General features: G+C 38.1%; 1 protein-coding gene across 2 annotated transcripts in view; it reads right to left on the minus strand.

Moving 5' to 3' along the window:
* RASA2 (RAS p21 protein activator 2) overlaps positions 1-21,517 on the minus strand; it is a 137,587-nt gene that overhangs the window by 24,059 nt on the left and 92,011 nt on the right. For both annotated transcript variants that reach the window (XM_043997446.1, XM_043997445.1), the window contains exons 10-17: positions 15,747-15,903; positions 14,348-14,496; positions 12,782-12,896; positions 11,669-11,743; positions 10,465-10,588; positions 7,751-7,857; positions 2,653-2,736; positions 2,186-2,263 (exon numbers count right to left, since the gene is read on the minus strand). In XM_043997446.1, the coding sequence (XP_043853381.1) occupies positions 2,186-2,263; positions 2,653-2,736; positions 7,751-7,857; positions 10,465-10,588; positions 11,669-11,743; positions 12,782-12,896; positions 14,348-14,496; positions 15,747-15,903 (889 nt within the window). The remainder of the gene's footprint in view (positions 1-2,185; positions 2,264-2,652; positions 2,737-7,750; positions 7,858-10,464; positions 10,589-11,668; positions 11,744-12,781; positions 12,897-14,347; positions 14,497-15,746; positions 15,904-21,517) is intronic.

Below are 21,517 nucleotides of genomic sequence, written 5' to 3' on the forward strand. Positions count from 1 at the left end.
AAATAAGAGAGAATTTATTTTCAAAAGACTCAGTGGTTAGCATTTTCAGCTTTAAAAGATTATAATTTTTCTTGTTTTGAAATGAACCCTACTGGTTTTGTCTTTCTGTTATCATTTTCATTTATTGAATGCTACCTCAGAGTATGACATACTGGTAACACCCTAAAATACTCTTTAGTGTAACGGAATTTCTTATTCTTCAGGTATTAAAATAATGTACCTAGAATTCTACGAATAAAAACACATTAAAAATAATTTCTTCACAGTTTCAGAAACGGAATGGCCTTTAGAAACCATCACTTTAAACCCATAACTAAACAAAAATCTGACCTCTGATCCACCCTCTCTCTTCTGTTTTCTCCCCACCTGGGCAAGTGACAAACTCTCTGGGCCATAACTATGAAACAAGTGGGCTGGATAAGACGGCCTCTGAGGTGAATGATTCTAAGATGAACAAGCAGTCACTCAGCTTTACCTGATGACTTTAGTAAGGGGGAACCTGTTACTTCTTAAGATAGCTTATTCCAATTTTACACAGCTTTAATGCTAGGATGTTTTTCCTTATGTCAAGTTAAAATCTGTCTTTTTGTGTTTTCTTACTTTCTGCACTCTGGGACCAAGTTGAACAAGTTTAGTCACTCATATGACAGCTTTGCAAACACTTGAAGACAGCTATCATGTCCCTTCAACCCCCTCCTACATCCATATCTTCTCTTCTCTAGGTGAAATGTCCAAAGTCCCTTCGATCAATCTTGACATGGAGTGGCCTTGAATCCCTGGACTCTCCTGGTCCATGTTCTCGGATTATGTTCTAATTTGTCCTTAAAATGTGGCACCCAGGGGGCAGCTAGGTGGCGCAGTGAATAAAGCACCGGCCCTGGATTCAGGAGTACCTGAGTTCAAATCCGGCCTCAGACACTTACTAGCTGTGTGACCCTGGGCAAGTCACTTAACCCCCATTGCCCTGCAAAAATTAAAAAAAAAAAAAAATGTGGCACCCAGAATTGAACAGAGCATTCCAGATGTGATCTGACCCATGCAGAGAGCAACAGGACCACTGCAGTCTTCCTTCTGGAAGCTAAGCTACCTCTTGGCTTCCATGTCACACTGTTGATTCATGATGAGCTTTCAGTCCACTCAAATTCCCAGAACTCTGTCACAGAAATCAAGCCATGTCTTCTTCCAGTCTATAGAACTTAAGGATAGGTTTTACACTTACTCCTATTACATGTCATCTTATTTGACTTGACCCAGTGTTCTGGGATACTGAGATCCCTCGATACTGGTTTTGTCATTTAATGTATTTACTATCCTTCTGAGTTTTGTGTCATCTGTAAATGTGCCAAGCATGTCATTAATGCCCCCACATTCAAGCCACTGACTGGCCAGGGAGAGATTCCATGGTCACTAGTATGTATAAGTTGATACTAAACTATCTTTTGGTCTGATTGTTCAACCAGTTCAAATTCCACTAAGTCTATACCCTATACCTCTCCATCTTGCCCATAAGGATAAAAAAATTGAACTTCATCAAATACTGAGCTAAAATTTTCTTCCAAATATTATTAGTAAGGCAAGTCATGTCTAAAATAAGCAGTTTTCTTCGAAGTAAAAGTTTGAAATGTTAAGTATTCTTTCAATGTGCTTTTCACTGCTAATTACAGTCATTACTTTAATTTATTGGAAACCTCATGTTTTCATATATAGTGACATACATACATTACTAATGGTAATTGTTTCCATTAACTTACCTCATCTTAATATTCATTGAGTTTAAAATAAGGATTATATTTGAAAACAAAATTAGAGTCTTTAAGTAGGACTTTTCATTAAATCAGACCAGTCTTTCTCTTATCCTTAATCATTCTATAATAGTGATGGTTACTATTTTTTTTTGGACTACACATTGAAACAATGGCATTGTTGGCTTCAGAGGTGAATGACTATAGCATAGAAAGAAATTTCTTGCCTCTCATGTACTGTAGGGTTTTAAAGTTTAAAAAAAAGAAATTAAATTTGGCTTTAACCTTGACAACAACATGAAGAAGTTTGGAGAAAGTGATAAAAATAATCCACAGAAAACCAATTTTTTTTGGCCTCTCATGTATAAGATATACTATTTTATTAATTCAATTACACATGGTAAAGAATTCTTAAATATTAACAGAGAATAATATTATCATACCTTCTTAACTGCTTCAATATACCTCTCTTCTTGAAACATTTTGAAAAACTCACACATGAATGTCTCTTTGAAACTTGACTAAGAAACAAAACAAGATTTCTGTTAGTAGAAGCCCAAATATATCAGCACAACATAATTTATACAACAACAGACAACATGAGGGAATCAAAAAGGGGACGACTATGAGGGAGGTCTGACAAATGAATGGGGTGAACAGGCCATATGATTGGCACATCTAACCCTTCACTAGATTTCTTCTACCTCCCAGCCTTGAGATTTACTTCAGAGGCCACAGTGAAGCTCTGCAAAGAGCTGCTTAGGGAAGGCATGTACTAGAAGACTGCTGTGTTTTGTCTATTATTATTTGCAGGAGGGTGGGGGAAGGGACGAGAGGCAAACAATTTATGGTTATGTTGGCTACAGATTTGAAAATGGCTGTATTAGAAAGTCAAGATGACTACACTCACCTTGCTTTTAGACAGACTTCCCCAACTTCCCAAAGTCTGAATGGCTTTTGAGATGAGAGTTAATGTTCTAATTGTCTGTGCATCCTAAAGAATTTTCAAAAGAAGCAATTATGTTCCTAATAAGGTATCAATAAATATACTTTATGTTAAAAATAGACATGACAGGTCAAGGGGTCTACTTTTTCCCCCAAAGCAGTAGGGTAAAAAAAGTAGAGTAGAATAACTCTAAGTCAATGATTCAGCTGAAAAGGAGGTTATTTCAGGCTCAAGTCATAAATTGGAGAAATTAAAGACTAAAGATCTCTGGTCAAATGGAAAATTTCCCTGAAAAAGTCAGATTTTAAAAGACAATTATTTAATCAATGAATACACATTAAGCTTATTATCCTTTTCCTTAAATTTCTCCACTCATTTACTTGTTTTTAGGATGTCCACCTTAACTCCCTTTCCTACCTTTATCTGAAAATAACAGTTCATAAACAGACTGTGTTCAATGATCTTACACATGTTCGATGGTTTTTATGGGATTCATAATCAACCTTTCTAGGTACAGTAAAAAGAGGAGAGAGAAATGGAAGGTCTAAATATCAACAAACATGGAATAACCTTGGAAACTAACAATGAACTTAAATGGGAAGGGGAGAAAAGGAAATCACAAGGGAGAGCTAAGGAAGAGGAATTAAAGGATTTTAAGGGTAGTTATTAAATATATCACGTATGTGTATATGTATGTCTCTGCTTACATCATCACTTAAATGTATTCACAAGATTTCATTTCATTCTTAACTCAGTATCTCCATAAGGCCACCTGGAGTTCTAGTTTTATATGCCAAGTTCTTCTACAATTCTCTGTCAAAACAATACAATCTTTAAAACTGTTATGAGGTAATTTCAGATTTGGTGTTAAACTCATTCTAAGTTCAGTGATCTTTACTGAACAGAAGAACAGAGTGAAGGCCATCCTATGTGGCATAGTAAAATGAAAAAGAAATGAGGAATGGAGTCAGAAGGCTTGGCTCTCACCTAAGGTGTTAACCTTTGTTTTCTTATCTGTAAAAGAGATATACTACTTGTCCTAACAACTTTTTAGGGTTATTAGGGACAAAAAATGGAGGAGAAAATCATTACATAACCTGTATAATGATATAAAACTGTAAGCTATTATCCTTTCCCATCACAGAAGGATGGCGCATTTCAGGTCCTGGACCCTAACTGTTGGTTGGCAATCCTCTTATTTATTTTTTGATGGGATTCAGTTTACTACATTCCTCACAATGTTTAATGTAAACCATTGTGACTCTGGTCCACTCAAAAGATTACCTGATGTTCGCTTCCTTATACATCTTTCTCTTCGCCTCAAATTAATTTCTTCTTCCTTCAAATAAAAAGGCACCTCCTCTTCCTTTTTTGGGGGGGGGGTGGGGTGGGGCAATGAGGGTTAAGTAATTTGCCCAGGGTCACACAGCTAGTAATTGTCAAGTGTCTGAGGCTGGATTTGAACTCAGGTCTTATTGAATCCAGGGCTGATGCTTTATCCACTGAGCCACCTAGCTGCCCCTGCACCTCCTCTTTCAATGGCAACTCCACTCATGTCCTCAAATTCTGAGATAATTCTAGCTTTGTTTTCTCTAGTATCTATATATAGTCTCTGCTTTTCCACTAATTATCTTCTAATAAATACAAGATGGTTTTTCTTTTTTGAAAAAGACTTTAATTGAACTGCTTCTTCCTCTGTTCCCCCTAATGCCCCAAAATAAAAACTTCTCCAGAATGGTTTAGTATAATAACTTCCTTTATTTCTTTACTACCCTATGACTCCTTGGTCCTCTGTCATCTAGCTTTGACCCCCAATCCTTTCTTGAAACTGCTCTTTCCAAGGTCATCAATGATCTCCTAATCAAGAGGTCCAATGGCCTATTCTCAGTCCTTACTTGCCTGGCCTCTCTACAACCTGCAACAACAGCACTGATTATGTCACCGTGGAGATTCTTTCCTCTTTGGCTTCCCTCACGGCTCTAAAATGCTGGTCAGACACTTCCATTGGGATATTCCACTCTCCTCATTATCAGAATGATCTAGTTGTTCTCCCCCTTCTCCTCTTTCTCAACACAGGGGAATCATAGCTTGTAGCTGAGTCTCAGTGGGAGGACTTTGTTCTTATCTTCTCTCCCCTCTCCAGGGACTCTGGCCTATAATCCCTCTTTTCTTAGAGCAATTCTTAACTTAGTTCGAGTACTTTACTTGGGTAGGTCTAACTAAAATTTAATGTGCAACTGCATTTTTGAGAAAGTGGAAACCACATATTGTACACAAAACTTTGATATTTTTGCCAAGGGATCATGCAACATGATTATAAACTAGAAAACTGCTGAAACAGTATCTGTTTCCAGCTGTGTCCTTTGTTGCCCTGACCTATTGGTGTGGTGTACTGCCAGTCAGCAGGGACCCTCCCAACCCACAGAGGGGCCAGGGCCAGGGTACAGTGGGGGTGGGGCCAAGGGTACATGAGCAGGTCACCTCAGTACTGATCTAAGATTGGGGGTGTGGTGTGTTATATACCTTCTCCACCAGAATGAAGGTACAAGGAGGATCTGGTCAGTACTATGAATACCAACAAAAGACAAAGTCAATTGTTTTCTCATGAAAAGTTGTAAGAAAGAGGTAATGGTAATACATACATACATATATGTGACTACGTCTCACACAAAGAGGAGAATAAACACAACTGCACAAAAATTTGGACCCTATTCTGTCATGAAATACCAAGGCTGATTAAAGAACAAAAAGTGCACCTGGCTGTGGTTGGGAGCTATCAGATAAACTGTGAGGATGGTTGTTGCATATATTGTGGGGGACCCTCAATTCCCCTCCCTCAAGCCTGAGAACATCTTTGCATTTACTCTCTTCTTCTTTTTCCCTTTGTTTTCAGGAGTTGGGACGGCCTTCTTCTTGGCTCAAGGTAAGTCTCTTATAAGACTTGGGTCCCTGATCTCATTCTGTCTGGGGCCTTGCTCCACTAATCATTCCTGACTCTAATAATTTTCAATCTTGCTCTCCGTTGGGTATTCCATTCTAAAAAAGCTATCATCTTGACTCTCTCCTTCCCTTCAATGCTAAACTTATCAGAAAAGCAGTCGAATCTTGCTGCTTTCACTTCAATATCAACTCAGTCTACAACCTCCTGCAATCTAACTTCAGTCTTTTATCACTCCTGAAACTGCTCCCTTGGAAGTCATCAATCACCACATAAGCAGTTAGGATTCAACAAACATCCTACCTACCTGGCTCCTCCTTCCTCGGTCCTTTGTGGGGTCCTGTTCCTGCCTCATCTCCTAAGTGTGTATTCGTTCAGGATCTGCTCTTAATCTCAATCTCTCCTACACACACACTCGCATGTACATACACATACACATATACACACACACACACATTCACATACACACTCTGCTTTGACAATTTCATTCACTCTTAATGGATTCAGTTATCACTTCTAAGTAGATGACTCCAAACCCTCTTGATCCAGCCTTAATCTTTCCTGTAAACTCCTGTTATAAATTGCCTCCTGGGACAGCTCCACCTGGCCAGTTCCTCAAACTCAACATTTCCAAAGATGACTATTTTCTTCAAAATACCCGTCTTATTCCTAATTTCCTATTCTGTTGAAGCATTAAGAGAAATCTTGGCAGCATCTTTAGTTCTTCCTTCTGTTCAATGTCAATTACCCACTCTGTGTAAAATCAGCTACCACATCTATTTATTCCATCTTTGTAATATTTTGTACATCTATCCCCTCCTCTTCATTCACACTGTTACTGCCCTAGAGGAGTTCTAAATAACTCTTACCTATGTTAGTAGAATGCTCTCCTTGCCTATGGTATCTTTTTATGTTCCCAAGATGGAAGCCTCACTATATAATCTTTTAACTAAAGAACCTTGCATGGTTTCTCACTGTGTATAAAATAAAATACAAAGTACTTAGTTTGGCATTTAAGGCTCTCTAGAGTCCAGTTTTGGTCTCCTTTTCAGCAGTCGCACTTCACACTGCTCATCTTCATGCACATGGCTTTATAGCCAAACTGGACAACTAGCGATTCCTCCATTTGATCTTGTTCTCTACCACCTTGTATAGGTTATCCGTATTGTCTGGAACACAGTCCCTTCACTTCTGTTTACTGGTATATTCCTCTTCCTTCAAAGTCCAGTCCAGGTGCCAATTCCTCCATGAAGTCTTTTCGGATGTCCCAGTGATAGTGATCTGTCTCCCATCGATTTTCTTATAGCATTTTGAATCTCCCCTATTTCCTCTGATTACTATTTTTTACCTTGTCTTATATTTGTCTGTACATATGTCTTATCCTACTAATACTGTAAGCACTTTGGAAAGAGACTTTCATTTTTCACCTTTGTATCCCTGGGAGCTAGCATCTTAACGAAGGTACAAAATAAATCTATTGGATTAAAGTAAATTACATGTAAATTAGCAAAGAGTAGAAGTAGGCTGTATTATGCAAGGAATAAAAACACACAAAAGCTAATGTAAGTGTAAATTAGGTATGAGGAAGTTAAATATTATTTAGATCATGTGGTAGCTCTGACATATAGTTGTAGTAAACTAAATGTGGTGTTAGCATTATATCAGACAAACAAAATTATATAATTTTAAAAAACATAAAGGAGCTAATTTCTTATGGTTTAGAAAAGGCCTTATTTGTACATAATCTATTCATTTGTTTATTATATTTTGTATTTATTCACTTGAGATGAAATCCTAAGAATTCAATATTGTGAAAAAAAATGTGATAGAAAAATTGAGAATTAAAATAGAGATATATACTTAACAAAGTATTTTAGCAATAACAAGAAAGTTCTAAGACTTTCAATGGTTTTAGGTCCTGTTTTCTTAAAAATGTCTATAAGCAACAGAAAAAAGAAAATTGCCAGCTTTTATACCAAATAGCTAAAAAAGGCATAGCAAATATTAAAATAACGAACAGTTCTAGAATGCAACCAAAGAAATTAGTTCACTATTATTTCTCTTTCTTCACTCTAATGAATGTGAGTAAAAAGGGAGTAAAGTTTGAACAGAAGAAACACTTACTGGATGGTGAGGTCGTAAATGAAAAGTATGAGGTGACACTACGGCTACAGCAAAGAAACGAAGAAATACAAAGCTGCTGACGGCAGAATACTGTACATGAGGGTCATCTGCAGAGAAAAATGGTGACATGTGACAGTCATGAGGGCCAACAACGAGCAAATAACAGAGATGGCCAAATAAAAAGATCCTGAACAATCATGCAGTGAACTACTTCCCAGAATGTGGATCAACAAGCAAGTGAAGGGACAAGGATGACTACGAAGGTCAGCTTGAAGAAACAACAAGAAAATCACTCAAAGCAGGCTGAGAATCATTCAAATGAACACTGCACAGGGAAATGAAATGAGGGAAATGAAAACGCCACATTGGTAATAAGGTTCCAGGCCTATGTCAGTGTGAGAAATAACTCATGTTTCCATAGCAAGAAGTGTACTCTAAAAACGTGACAGAAAAGATAAGCAGCATCTAGCACTACCTAGTGGCAATCCTAGAACTAGATAATCGAGTTCTCCAGTTAGTGACTGAGTGCTGATTTAATCTGTGTTCTGCAGGTCTGACCTTAGCAACCTGGCCGAGGGGATCTTGAACCTTCAAGGCCCAGGTACGGAACATCAAATTCAAAAGAGACTAGCACCTACTTAGTTACCTTTCTCTGACAATTCACATGCATGTTCCCTTGAAAAACTACGATTGGTTAAGATAGCAAAGCTTTCTCATAGAAGCTGGTTGTAGAAATATACTTATACAGGAACCTACAGGTACCAACAGCTATGGCCACCTATACTGGCTAAATATGCCCATTTGTAAGTAGCCATTTCTGCTAGAACAGGCAGATACAGAAAAACAACTATATCAATTCAACTGAACTACTGATACTAACACCATGTGTCAAAATTAGGGGCAACCCTGAATTCTGATACTTTTTGAAGCAAAACCTCCAAGAAGTAGCTGCAGCTCTCACCATATTAGAGCATGGTGGTACTAGGTAAAGTCTACTTCAAAATGTAAAGTATGATTGGAGTTGTCTGGTGAAGTTAAAAAGCCAATGAGGGATTTCTTACTATAAAAACTGCCTTAAAAAAAGGAAATGAATCAGAACAAGAGGAACTCAGCTTTGACTCTGAGAAGAAAGCTATCCTGGGTGGATGGAGAAGAAATATCACAATCTGATGGCACTAGACTTAGGACACACCTTTTTTTTTTTTTTTACTGGCGTATTTTGAGGTGGATTAAAAAACAAAGACAAAATCCTTGGCTACTAGAAGAGAGAAGAGCAAAGTAGAAGGAAATGTTAACTCCGGGATCCTTTCGGACATGACAATCCTAGCCAAGTTATAACTTCAACTGATCGATGATTTCCAAACTTAAGAGGCAGGCAAATGACAGACGACCCCTTCTAAGCCTCAAAGTCTATGGAGGGGCTGTTTTATTCATTGTGTCTGTAACCTCAGCGCCTGACTGACTGATGGAGACAGGAATTACTCTTCAGAGATTTCATTACTATATAGAAACACAGTGTCAGCCGGTGGGTATTTATGAAACACAGAGTTTGTGTCAGGCATTGTGCTAAGTGCTGGGGATACAAAGAAAGGCAAACACCGATTCTGGCTTTCCAAGAGCTTGTGCTCTAATGGGGAAGACAACAAGCTAACATCTGTGTACAAACGAGAGCTCTACAGGATAAACTGAGTTGTTCCAGAGGGAGGGAGGGCAGAGGAAGATTCTTGCAGAAGGTGGGGCTTTAGCTGAGACTTGAGGGAAGCCAGGAGGTAGAGATAAGGAAATCCAACATGACAACAAAAACACACTGGTTAAAGTGTTTGTCCCCTAAGCCTTCTTAGAAACACTCAAGCACAAAGGACATAGTGCATGATTGTTTTTCAACTCAACTAGATGGATACTGCTAAGAAAACCCCAATTCCCATTGACTCTAAATAGAGTATAAAGGGAGAAAAGGGCTGGTAAATACAGATTCTGCAAGTAATTCTCATCAGTTTTATTCACCAGACTCACCAATAGCTGGTAGAAGTGCAATCATTAATCTCTTTTCTGTCTTTGCTGGGGACACATCTCCTAGTTATTTTTTGTTAGTTTTCATCTGCTCCTAGCCTGAAGCTGCTGTCTGCACAGGCTGACAAAGACTACTTCTTTTTTTTGTTTTGGTTTTTTTTTGTGAGACAATTGGCATTAAGTGACTTGCCCAGGGTCACACAGCTAAGTAAGTGTTAAGTGTCTGAGGTCGGATTTGAACTCAGGTCCTCCTGAATCCAGGGCCAGTGCTCTATCCACTGTGCCACCTAGCTGCCCCGACAAAGACTACTTCTTAACGTTGCAATGAAACAAAACTGATAATAGTTTTGAGTTTAAAGGAAAAGAAACATATTGTTTATGTCATAAGGGGGAACTCTTTGAAAATTACATACCCAGACAATGGCACCTGAGGCATCTTAACACATATTCTTTTGGGGCTGTACCTATGATTTTGCTGGGGTTGATAACTTCAAGTGATGACCCTCCTTCTACCAGTGTAGAGCAACATCTTTGGAAACTCAGGGGCCTTGTGTGGTAAAGTGACTTGTGAAAGGTCCCCTGGCTATTATATGTTTGAGGTAGGCCTTGGCGCAGGACCTTTTAAAGTTAAATACCATGCATGGAATGCGATGTGAATGCCTGACAAAGACAAAACTAAGAGATCTGGCCACAGATGCACTTACTAGGAAATCTTTGAGCAGCCATATGTCTTAGCGAATAGAACACATCACACATGACAGTGGGGCAGCTCATATTGGACTGTATAATCATACTGAATAATTTTTCTACGTAGTAGCGCAGATTCTCCTGTAAGAGTAAAATAACACTTTAAGTATCATATCACTTCAACAAGTTGGTTTTTTAAATTACACTTTACTTGTTAAACCTGACAAATGCAATACAGAACACAGTTATTACAAAATTACTAAACAGTATTAAGAATACTAAATCTTAGTACAGAAATCCTTAGTAATTAATTCTTTCTTTCTTTCTTTCTTTCTTTTTTTTGGCAATTGGGGTTAAGTGACTTGCCCAGGGTCACACAGCTAGTGTCAATTATCTGAGGCCAGATTTGAACTTAGATACTCCTGAATTCAGGGCCAGTGCTCTATCCAATGCACCTCCTAGCTGCCCCAGTAATTAATTCTTAAATGACTAATGACAGCCTCCTGGCTACTGGAGATTAAATTGTCATCAGCTGTTACTATAGAACTACCTTCTTGACCACATATAGGAATTTCTGGAATAAATGTTCATTTCAAAGCATAATGATTATGTTTGAGAAATAGAGAGCTTAAGAGTTTTAAAATACTGCCAAAAGTGCATTTGCATTTTGTAACTTCATTCAGTTAGAAAATGTCTTAGTTCATGAGCTGTTTCAAGGAGCTAAAAGGCTGAATACTGAAGCAAAAATGCATGAACCAAATCTGGTGTGAGACAAGTGGGGTTGAAGTGTCTCAAAGGTAAGCTAGGGACAGAATCGGTGCATGCATGCATGGTGGTAGGAGTTCTTCACACCATAGCTTTTGGTCATGAATAAATCCATTTTAACAGGCTGGTGGCAGAATCAGTATATGAGCAGTGAAGTTCTTCAAATCATTCTCAAGCATGTGCTGATCGCTCTGACCACAAACTCTGAACATGGCCCCAGTCTCAATTTGGTACTACTTATACTAAAATTTAAAACAGTAAACCAGGAACTGAAATAAAAATTGATGAGGGGAAAAAATCCTACATGAAGAAATTAACCATGGGAAATATTACTGTTAATAGTGTTAAAGAATGCATAAGATGAGTTTCCTTTAGCCTATCATTACAAAAATGTGGCTGAGAAATGGATTCAACCTTAAATACAACTTTATAAAGGCTTATGAAATAAAGGTTCACCTTATTACTTTCTACATTATCCCCTTCTTTCAATCTGATAGGGTCAATTTCACAGGATTTTGAAGATTCACATATCTGAAAAGAAAATTATTTTGAGTTACTTTATTGTCTTCTTCCATTTCTAGAAAACTAAACAAAAATACATTCCCCGCATATTTGGAAAAAGAGAGAAATCACAAGAAGCACAAAGTTCAAACATAAAAGGGCTCTAAAATACAATAACTTACTGAAGAAAATGAGAGAGAAACTCCAAGACATTTCCCAAGAGGTTAACCTTGTTCTTTAAATGGTGTGAGGACACTACCTAAGGACACCAATCACAATGCCTCCATGCCTTGGCAGATAGTCCTCATAAGTTGTTGTAGCCAAAAAAATTCACTCCCTTGTGGCCCATCCTTAGTGATGGGCCTCTTAAAACAGTTACACTGAAGGGATACAGGGACTGGGATGTTTTGGAGTTGGAAGGACCTGGATTCCAATCCCAGCTCTGCTACCTACTACCCAGGTTTAGTTCCTGATATATACAATGAAGGGGTTGAATTAAATATCCTCAAAGAGCAAACATAGTTAGTTGTTGGACCACTATTCAAGCCTTTCCAGCAGTGTTCAAAATTAAATGGAAGGACTCCCATGCAGAAGTGAGAATAGGCTCATTCTGCTTTGTCCTAGAGGGCAGGAGCAGCAACAAGGCACAGGAGCTTCAGGGAGGGCAATTATGGTTCCAGGTAAGAGCAAACTCCTCAGTGCTCAGAGCTACACAAGAAGCAAGCTGGCTTCTCTTCCTGAGATGCTTAAATGGAGGCTGGAGGACACTCCTTGTTGGGGGCATTGTAGAGGTGATTCCTGGACAGAGACAAGGAGGCCTCTGACAGACCTTCCAGCTCTGGAAGAACCTGCTCGATAACCAAGTGTCCGGCTGGCCCCACTGTCCAGAATCCAGGCGCCAGCACTCACGTGGCACCATGAAGCATCAGAACAGAACTCTTGTGGGGTTTTAAGTAATGGACTGAAGAAGTTGGCTTTCTGGATAACTTCTCTTTGGTCAATATGTCATTTAATCAAGAGATTATCTTAACGTTCACAGACTACAGTTGTTAGTAGTTACCACAATACCTCATCTAGGATAGGTTTTAATGTCACTTTTAGGTAGTGCCTTCCCACTATTTTCATCATCTCATCCAGACATCGAGTAGCCAAGGAATTTCCTCTAAAAATTGTGTTTGCATCTCTGAAATAAAAATGTGCCCAAGTTAATATCAACTTTAGTAAATAAATCATCTACATGCTGGCAGATGCCAAATATTTAAACAGGGTCATATACCCAATTTGTTAAACTAATACCAAAAGGATCTGTGATTTTGTTATTGTGGGTATATCTATATCTTTCTATAGACACAGAATGTGTCTTTATAATTTTTATAGAGTGCTTTTGAGGGTTGCTCTTGCTGAAAATTTATCATCCTAAAGTCAACCAGTTTGTTACCAGGCCTGTCCAAACTTAAGCCCCAACCAATTTGGTAGGACTGACTAAAGCTTATGCTACCCTGGCATAATCAATGATGAATCAATCAAGAAACATTTACTAAGCATTTGCTATATAACCTTTAAGAACCAAGAGGGGCTACCATCTTTACAGTCTCCCAGGTTTACAACTTGGACATTTTTCTTGACTTTACAATATTGCTCACACTCAACTATTATTTCCATTCAAATGGCCACCAATGTAGTTCAGGTCCTAATCACCTTTAAAGTGGTCTTCTGGCCTTAGATCCCTCCCCACTCCAATCCATACCCCCACAAAGCAGGTCTGACCACGTCACCTCCCCTGCTTAATAACATCTAGTGGCTCCCTATTGCCATGAGGATCAAATTGGCATTTAAAACCCTTCACAATCTGATCTCAACCTACACATGGCATGAGATTTCTCTTCTCTGTAACTTTGTATTAGTCATCCCCCCTGCTGGAAAAGCACTCCTTCATCTCCTCCTCTTGGAATCCTACTTCCTTCAAGATTCTGTTCTCACACTACTCTCTACATAAAGACTTTCGTAGTCCTCAGCTTTAAAACTCTCTGTATTCCACCCAAATTATCTCACAGGACATACTTATTCATGTACATATTTTCCCCTTTGAGACAATGTAAGCTCCCTAAGCTTCATTTTTACTTTTGTAAAGTATGCAGCACAATGCCTGGCACACAGTAGTAGTTTAAGAAACACTTGTTAACGAATAATTATGAGGCACTGAAGTACCACTTTTTCTAAAGTGTAAATGTATAGTATAAAAAAAGTCAATACAACCAAATATTAAGATATTATACAAATATTCAGGTATTAGAGAACAACAAAAAAAGTGGATTTTTCATGTGAATATGTTAAGTATTAGTGGTGAAAAGGACAATTGTGTGAACCCTAAGAAAGGTTTTTAGTTTTTCTGAAGATATATGAAAGTACTCTTTTCCCCTCTTTACAAAATAAGCCTAAAGCCTAGTCAATACAACAGTGACTGAACTACAAAAAAGGTGACTTTGGGGAATTTTTTTTTGTTTTGCAACTTTCTAGAGCTGCTGACTACATCAGAGCAAACCAAAGAGAATAACTTTGTGAAAGGCAGATTGCCAGGCTCAAGAACATTGATAATTTATAGTTAATTAATATCTAAAAAAGTAAAGCACTTACTGTGTATCCTTCAAGTCTAATTCAGCCACTGCAGTGGCAAAAGGAACAAATTTATTGTGGTGCAGCAGCAGTCGTACAAGTGGCAAAACAGCATCATACTTATCTCTACAAACTTCACCCAAAATGTAAGCAGCTGAGGAAGAGATGGGCTAGAACAGAGCAGAGTGAAAAAGCAATCATAATGTAAAACCAATAGTAATGCTGCAAAGTAAGCCCTTAAAACTCAGCTGTATTTCTATATAATAATAATAAAATCAAAGAAGCAAAAATAGAAATGGAAACTGCATTCCAAGTAATTACAAAATACATAAAATATACGGGCACCAATCTACCAAAGCACACGAAGGACTTGTAAAGATTTAATTATAAAGTGCTCCTTAAAGAAATAAGAAGAATGTAAATAGATGGAGGAATATCCAGTGCTCGTGGTGAGGCTGTGCCAAAATAACAAAAATGACAATATTATCAAAGTTAATTTACCCCTTTAATGCTATACCAACCAGCTTGCCAAAGAGGTACTTTACAGAACTTGATAAAATAATAACAAAGTTCATTTGGAAAAACTAAAGCTCCTAGAATATCAAGGAAAATGATGAACTACAGAATCTAGACTTATTCCTCAAGTAAGTCATACTAAGAAAGGCTCCATGTATACCCAATTATTTATAGCAGCATGTTTTGTGATAGCAAAAACTTGGATACAAAGAGGACGTCTATTAATTGGGGAGTGGCTTAAATAGATTGTGGTCCATGAATATAATAGAATATTCCTGTTCTGTAAGAAATGATGTATGTGATGAATAGAGAAGCATGAAGAGATCTGCATGAACTGATGCAGAGTAAAGTCAGCAGAGCCAAGAAAACAACAGACACAGTGACTATGACAATGGAAATGGAAGGAATACACACACACACACACACACACACACACACACACACACACACACACACACACGCAAGTGAATGTAACATAAAGATTAAGCAGGATTCCAATGAAGAGCCAGGAGAGGACACACCCAACTCACCCACTCTTGGAAGGGGAAGGTTCACATTCCATATGCTTTGGGACTTTTAAAATTATATAACGCATGGTATAAAGATTGGCTATAGTCCTAACAATACTTATGTATCAGCTGAAAAATGATAACATACAATTATTTTATAAAAATAATTTGTCAGGTTCCCCCTTCCCTCCCATTTAAATAAAGATGAATCGTTTATCATCATTTCAAGTTTGTCGTCTTTCTCAATTTTATATAAGTCTGAGCTGGGAGAAAATGCAGCCTAATTTTTGGTCAATATGGTATTTGAACATACTGAAGGTGTTTCAGATTATTCAACATTTGTTGGATATTTTTTTCAATGTTTAAACTAAAAAAAAGAATTTTAATGAATGTACCTGAACATCTGGGGATTTTAGCAGCAGATTTCTCAAAGGACCATAGTACTCTGAGGGAAGCACATAGTCTTCTGTATAGCATATGTATAATCTAAGTGATCCCAGGTCATCAGTTTTTGAGGACTTGTTTCCATTGTCTCTTGGTTGCAGTAAGTACCTAAAGTAAAAGAGCACCAAATTAAATTTTTTAAATTCACCTTTAAGGTTATAAAATGTCATCATCATTGTTAATTTTTTTTTTAAGTGAGGCAATTGGGGTTAAGTGACTTGCCCAGGGTCACACAGCTAGTAAGTGTTAAGTGTCTGAGGCCGGATTTGAACTCAGGTACTCCTGACTCCAGGGCCGGTGCTCTATCCACTGCACCACCTAGCTGCCCCCCCATCATTGTTAATTAAGAGACTTTTAAAATACTAATGTTGGTCTCTAATATATAAATGGGAGTAAAAGGCTTTTCCTTTTAGGAAAACAAAGGAAAGTCTTTAGTTATGTACAAAGATCAGGGTCTCAAAGAATTTGATTAACATTTGATCATTTAGTAGCCCCAGAAAACATACTTCTAAAATTCAATACATAATAAATAAGCAAGGAGAAATTCAGAACCATACTTATCAACCTAATTTCGAAAACAGCAGACTTTCGTTGCAAACAGCTAATATATAGTACACTTTAAGCAAATCCAATATGGGTGAAATCTGCATTTATACAAAAGATAAATCAGGAAAACACCTGTTTTAAAAGACAATTTTGCTTAACAAAAGGTTTTTGGGTAAAATAGCCATTATGAAACCAAAAGTCTATAAGCAAAATATTTGATTTGTAAATAGATTTTTAGGAACCACCTAACATAAAATCAACTATATATGCAAAAAAGACTATGAATATCTAAAGAATCTAAGGCTTATATGGGAATAAGGAAATGGCTTTCCAGCATCAAACATAAAAATTTAGTAGTCATGACTCTTCAAATTTTTTAATCCTATCGCCACAGTTTTCAATATTTTAGAAAAATTGATAAGATGAGTTGATTAAAAAAGACAGGCAGAGGCAATGGACAAGCTTATCTCCTCAGCCAAAAGTTGATGCAAAAGTAGCAAAGGTTAACAGAAGAAAATGATGCTAATAAGTTTCAAGGCACTCCCTGCTTCTTCCTGGTTTTTATTATCCTCAGGGACTTGAAAGTCTTAGTTTGAAAAATACAGCTTTAAAACTGTTATAAGTGAAATCACTAGGAACAAATATTTCAATAAATATTGTTGTTCTGGACTGGGAAGATGAGATTCATGTTGTGCAAGCTCCCTGCTTTAGCTTGAGAAAGATCAGATGCAAAGACAAAGGGTCCCAGAGTAGTGGGTTTTGGGGTTTTTCTTAAGCATTAGGAATTGGGGGGTAGGGGTGGGGGAGAAATCACTTCTCAGGTAGTCCAGGGCTTCCTGCTGATGAACTGTACCACTCCAAAAAAGGTACAAAAAAGTTACTGCTTATCAGAATTAGCTTTGCTGGGCAGATAATTTGGATGAAACATCATGATACCACCTAAATAAAAAACACTCGAGTATTCATGCTAGAAGGGGTCATGCTCAAACATCTGAAAAGCTAGACCTGTGATGACATCAATTTATGTAATTCCCAGGGAGGAAGCTCCTCCCACCAATTCAGACCCTTGGAGCCTCAGAGAATTGGCCAGGACCTGGTCACCCAAGCTGCAGGGGTCACAAACAAGACCTGAGCCAGGCCTTCTTCAGTTTGGAGGCAGCTCTCTAGCCTGTCCACTGTAACAGCTGTTTCTCACTAAACATATGGCCACTACAAAAAGCTAACTGATGAACCTTTGTGAGACAGGCTGTGAACTAATAATGGCCTATTCTATCATGAAAAGGAAAGTCATCTATCAAGGAAGTTAACTGAGATAAGACATGACCAGAGCTTAAGGAAACAAGTTGTGGTTATTTCAAATGTAGCTTTTAAGTTAAATGCCTTCGTGTTTCATAACTTGAAATTATAGTTAGAGTCAAACATGTTACAGGTCTGAAAGCCTGCAAACAGATTGGAACCAGAACAAGTTTTCTTGTAGTATTAGATTAAGACCAATGGTCTGTCTCGTTCTAGCCCACAAAATCCTATTTAACCCATAACGCACCTCAATCATGTCACATACACATGTCTATGCAATACACAGAATGGCATGCCTCTACATGTCCTGTCTTCACAACCACTTTCACACAGGATGTTTGATAGATGGGAATTTGAGGCTGAGGGTTTCAGTCACTTGCTCAGGGTCACAGGCAGCATTTCCTAACTGCAAGGGTAGCTCTCTTTTCATTCCTTCTCTTGTTATGTTTCATTGCTTTCGTAGGAAATGGATCCTAGTCCCAACCTGGGATTCTAGAAGCACATTCTTTTCTTCCACCCCCATGCTGAAGAATGGCGAACATTTTCTCCCCACATCTCACCCACTACTCGGGCAGTTTGAAACAATCACACAGCTCCAATGGGGAGTAGTGGCATCTGTAGTAAAGAAGGGCTCTGTAGGGATGGGCAGAGGTAGTGCTGGTGGGTTTGACCTTCTGCTGGTAAAAATGCCCAGCGGCAGTCCTTGGCTCCTACTAGCCCGATTCTTTTCTTTTACAGGCTGTGGAGATTCGACGACCTGGCACCTTCTTGTTTCTGACCAGTTTCCTTCCCTGTCTGCCTTGAAACAGAATGCCTTCCCTCAGTGTCCCTCCTAAATCTCTATCCCTGAATAAGCACAGAGTTCCTGTGAGAGTTTTTCCTGTTACTAACAAAGGGGAAACAGGAATAAAATGGCATCATGAGGCTCTAGAAGATCTCCCCGGAAGCCAACAAATCCGACTTCCTCATTTAAAAGATGAAGAACCTAAGAGCCAGTAAGCCAAGCGACTTCCAAGACCACACAGACATTTGAGAGTAACTAGCTGTGAGTCCTCGAGAAGAAATTGGAGTGGTTTGCCATTGCCTTCTCCTGTTCATTTGACAGATGAGGAAACTGAGGCAAACAGGTTAAGTGACTTGCCCAGGATCACACAGCTAGAACTCGGGAAGACTCATCTCCCTGACTCCAGGCAGGGCACTGTAAGCACTAAGTGGCCCACTAACTTTATACTCTCCCTTTCTTTCACTTTAGGCTCCAAGGCACAAAGGAGAGGAGGATAAAACTATCTACATTTCAAAAGAATCTCCGAGACAAGGAGACATCTGGGTAAAGAAGAGGATAAGCTCTCTCAGGAAAAGGTGAGGAAATGGGACAGAGAATCTCAGGGTCACTGAAGGGACCCTGTTCCTGCAGGACAAAAACCAGCCCATCACCTTGGGACAAAGAAATAAAGGCAGTTGAAGTGGAGCAATCAGTGGAAATAGAAGAGAGTGCTGAGCTTCTACTATTAGGAAAGAAGAGGTGCTAGAGATAGGAGCCACTCCTGGGAAACTATTCTGCCTTTATACGAAATCAGAAGAGACTTTTAAAGGCGTGATTAAGAAGCCATAAGCTGCTTCACTATAACTAAAGACAGTAAGCAGTCCCTGCTCACATACTTGGTTTTTCACTTGATGGAAACTTTTTTTTGGAAAATGAAATCACTTTAGTTTTGAAGCATGGAGTCTTTAAGACGTAAACTAAAGAAAACAGGAGAAAAGTAAAGCTTTATGATTCAAATGTTACAGAAAATGGAAAACCGCAGACTTATGGTAGACTCATGAAAATGAATAATTTGGCTATCATCAATAGATTTCCATTAATGAGAGGTTTGGCACCATTGTCTAAATTGATATTGAAAAAGGATAAGAAAATGAACTAAAATAAGACAAAGGACATGTTCTGACACAAGAGAAAGAGGCAAAGATTAAACATGCCAGATACTCAAAGCTTTCGTAAAAGGAGATGAAATCATGTTGTTTTATTATAAATAGTTGAAGGGGCAGCTAGGTGGCTCAGAGGATAAAGCACTGGCCTTAGATTCAGGAGGACCTGAGTTCAAATCCAGCCTCAGATACTTGACACTAGCTGTGTGACCTTGGGCAAGTCACTTAACCCTCATTGCCCCACAAAAATTAAAAAACAAAAACAAAAATAAAAACAAATAAATAGTTGAAGGATGTTTTTCCTTTGAAATTAGAAAGTTTGTCATAATAATTTTATATTGGCTAACATACTTTTCACAATGCCTTTTAAATCTTAACATGGAGTTATCAAGCTGTGCTTATCAATCTTGTTCTACCTATGATATACATAGTGCAACTAATACACATCTACACAATCTTACCCTGATTCCTTTCTTCTGCCCACCTCAAAGGGTAAGATCCTAATCAAAAGTATATGTATATTACATAGAGGGGATTCTGTAGGATAACAGATACAGAGTTGAAAGGCATCTGAGAGATTCTTGAATTTATATTTCTCATACTGATAAGAAAATTGAGGGACAGTGAAATGGAGTGATTTGCTCAAGATCACAGATGTATTACAGGTGGGTTTGTGTCTCAGTGGAGTAGTAAGGTATTAGTTGGGATTTGAACTCACATCCTCTGACTTTTAAATTTAGAATTCTTTATATTAGGCCACACTGCCTCTCTGGGGAAAACTACTATCATAATAAGTGTGCTTTTGTGAATATTTCTATTCTTAGGGTTGTTTGGGTATATAAAGTCTTCTGTCTTTATCAGAAGTAGTTTCAAATAAGAGTATCTGATTAATTTGGGTTATGGGATGAAATGAATATGCTCTATTCATGGTAAAGCAAAGCATTATGGAAAAAAGATTCAAATTCTCAGGTCAAGTTCTATCCAGACATGCAGAAAATGATTTAAGTACTTGGTTCAACTTCCAACAAGTGATAAGAATTGTATTCTGTTCCTAGCTATGCCATGAAGTCACCATACTTGGGCAAGTCACTATACTTGTCTGGGCTTGAGATCTCATTTGTAAAATAAGAAGTTGATTGTTTCTAGAAGACTTCTTTTTTCAAAGTTAGTTTTTGTATTGCCATCATCTCTCAAAGAGGAGGAGATGAAGCCGGGCTAAGCTAACTAAGATCACTTCAATAGTGTTCCGTGCCCACAGGCCTGGGACAGACCCATAAATCTAAGACGGGACTAGAGGCTGCTAAGGCCCCTTCTAGTTTAAAACTTCCATTGCTAATCTGCAGAGCTAATGATTAAAGAAAAAAGTTATCTCATAAGCAGCACAGGCTCACAATTCAGAACTCACACCAAACAAAGGAGGAGGCAATCAATTCTAGAAGTAAGATTTTGTCATTTGAGAAATAAGATAAACATTTTCACTCAAGAAAAATAGCTGAGAAACAATGTCCTAACAGTCAATTCTATCTAGTAACTTACACTAATAAAAACTCAAGAAATAGGGTTAGGTGCTTTCCAAATATGAGAATTAAAGTTCTGAAAATAATTTTATTTCCTACGTTGAGGGTAGGCATAGAGCCATCTGAAGTCATATGAAAAGGCAAGGAAATAGAGCACAGGAAAAAACGTTTTAGCATTAACATTTACAAATTACAATTCCGGGGCTGTCCTGCTATTAAAATAATCTCCACAAGGGGATGCTGTGGGACTGAAAAATGGAGAAAGCACACTAAGGAACCAGTATTTCAATATTGGATTTAATTACTGATATAACGGGAAGGACTATTCATTTACAGACTCATGTCTCTATCAATTATCAAATGCTCAGATTTTACCTACTCCATCAATACTTTTAGCATGAATATTTCTGGGGGGTTAATGATGTTTTAAGGTTTGT

This window comes from Dromiciops gliroides, chromosome 3 (assembly GCF_019393635.1).
Source record: "Dromiciops gliroides isolate mDroGli1 chromosome 3, mDroGli1.pri, whole genome shotgun sequence".
NCBI classification, from domain to species: Eukaryota; Metazoa; Chordata; class Mammalia; order Microbiotheria; family Microbiotheriidae; genus Dromiciops; species Dromiciops gliroides.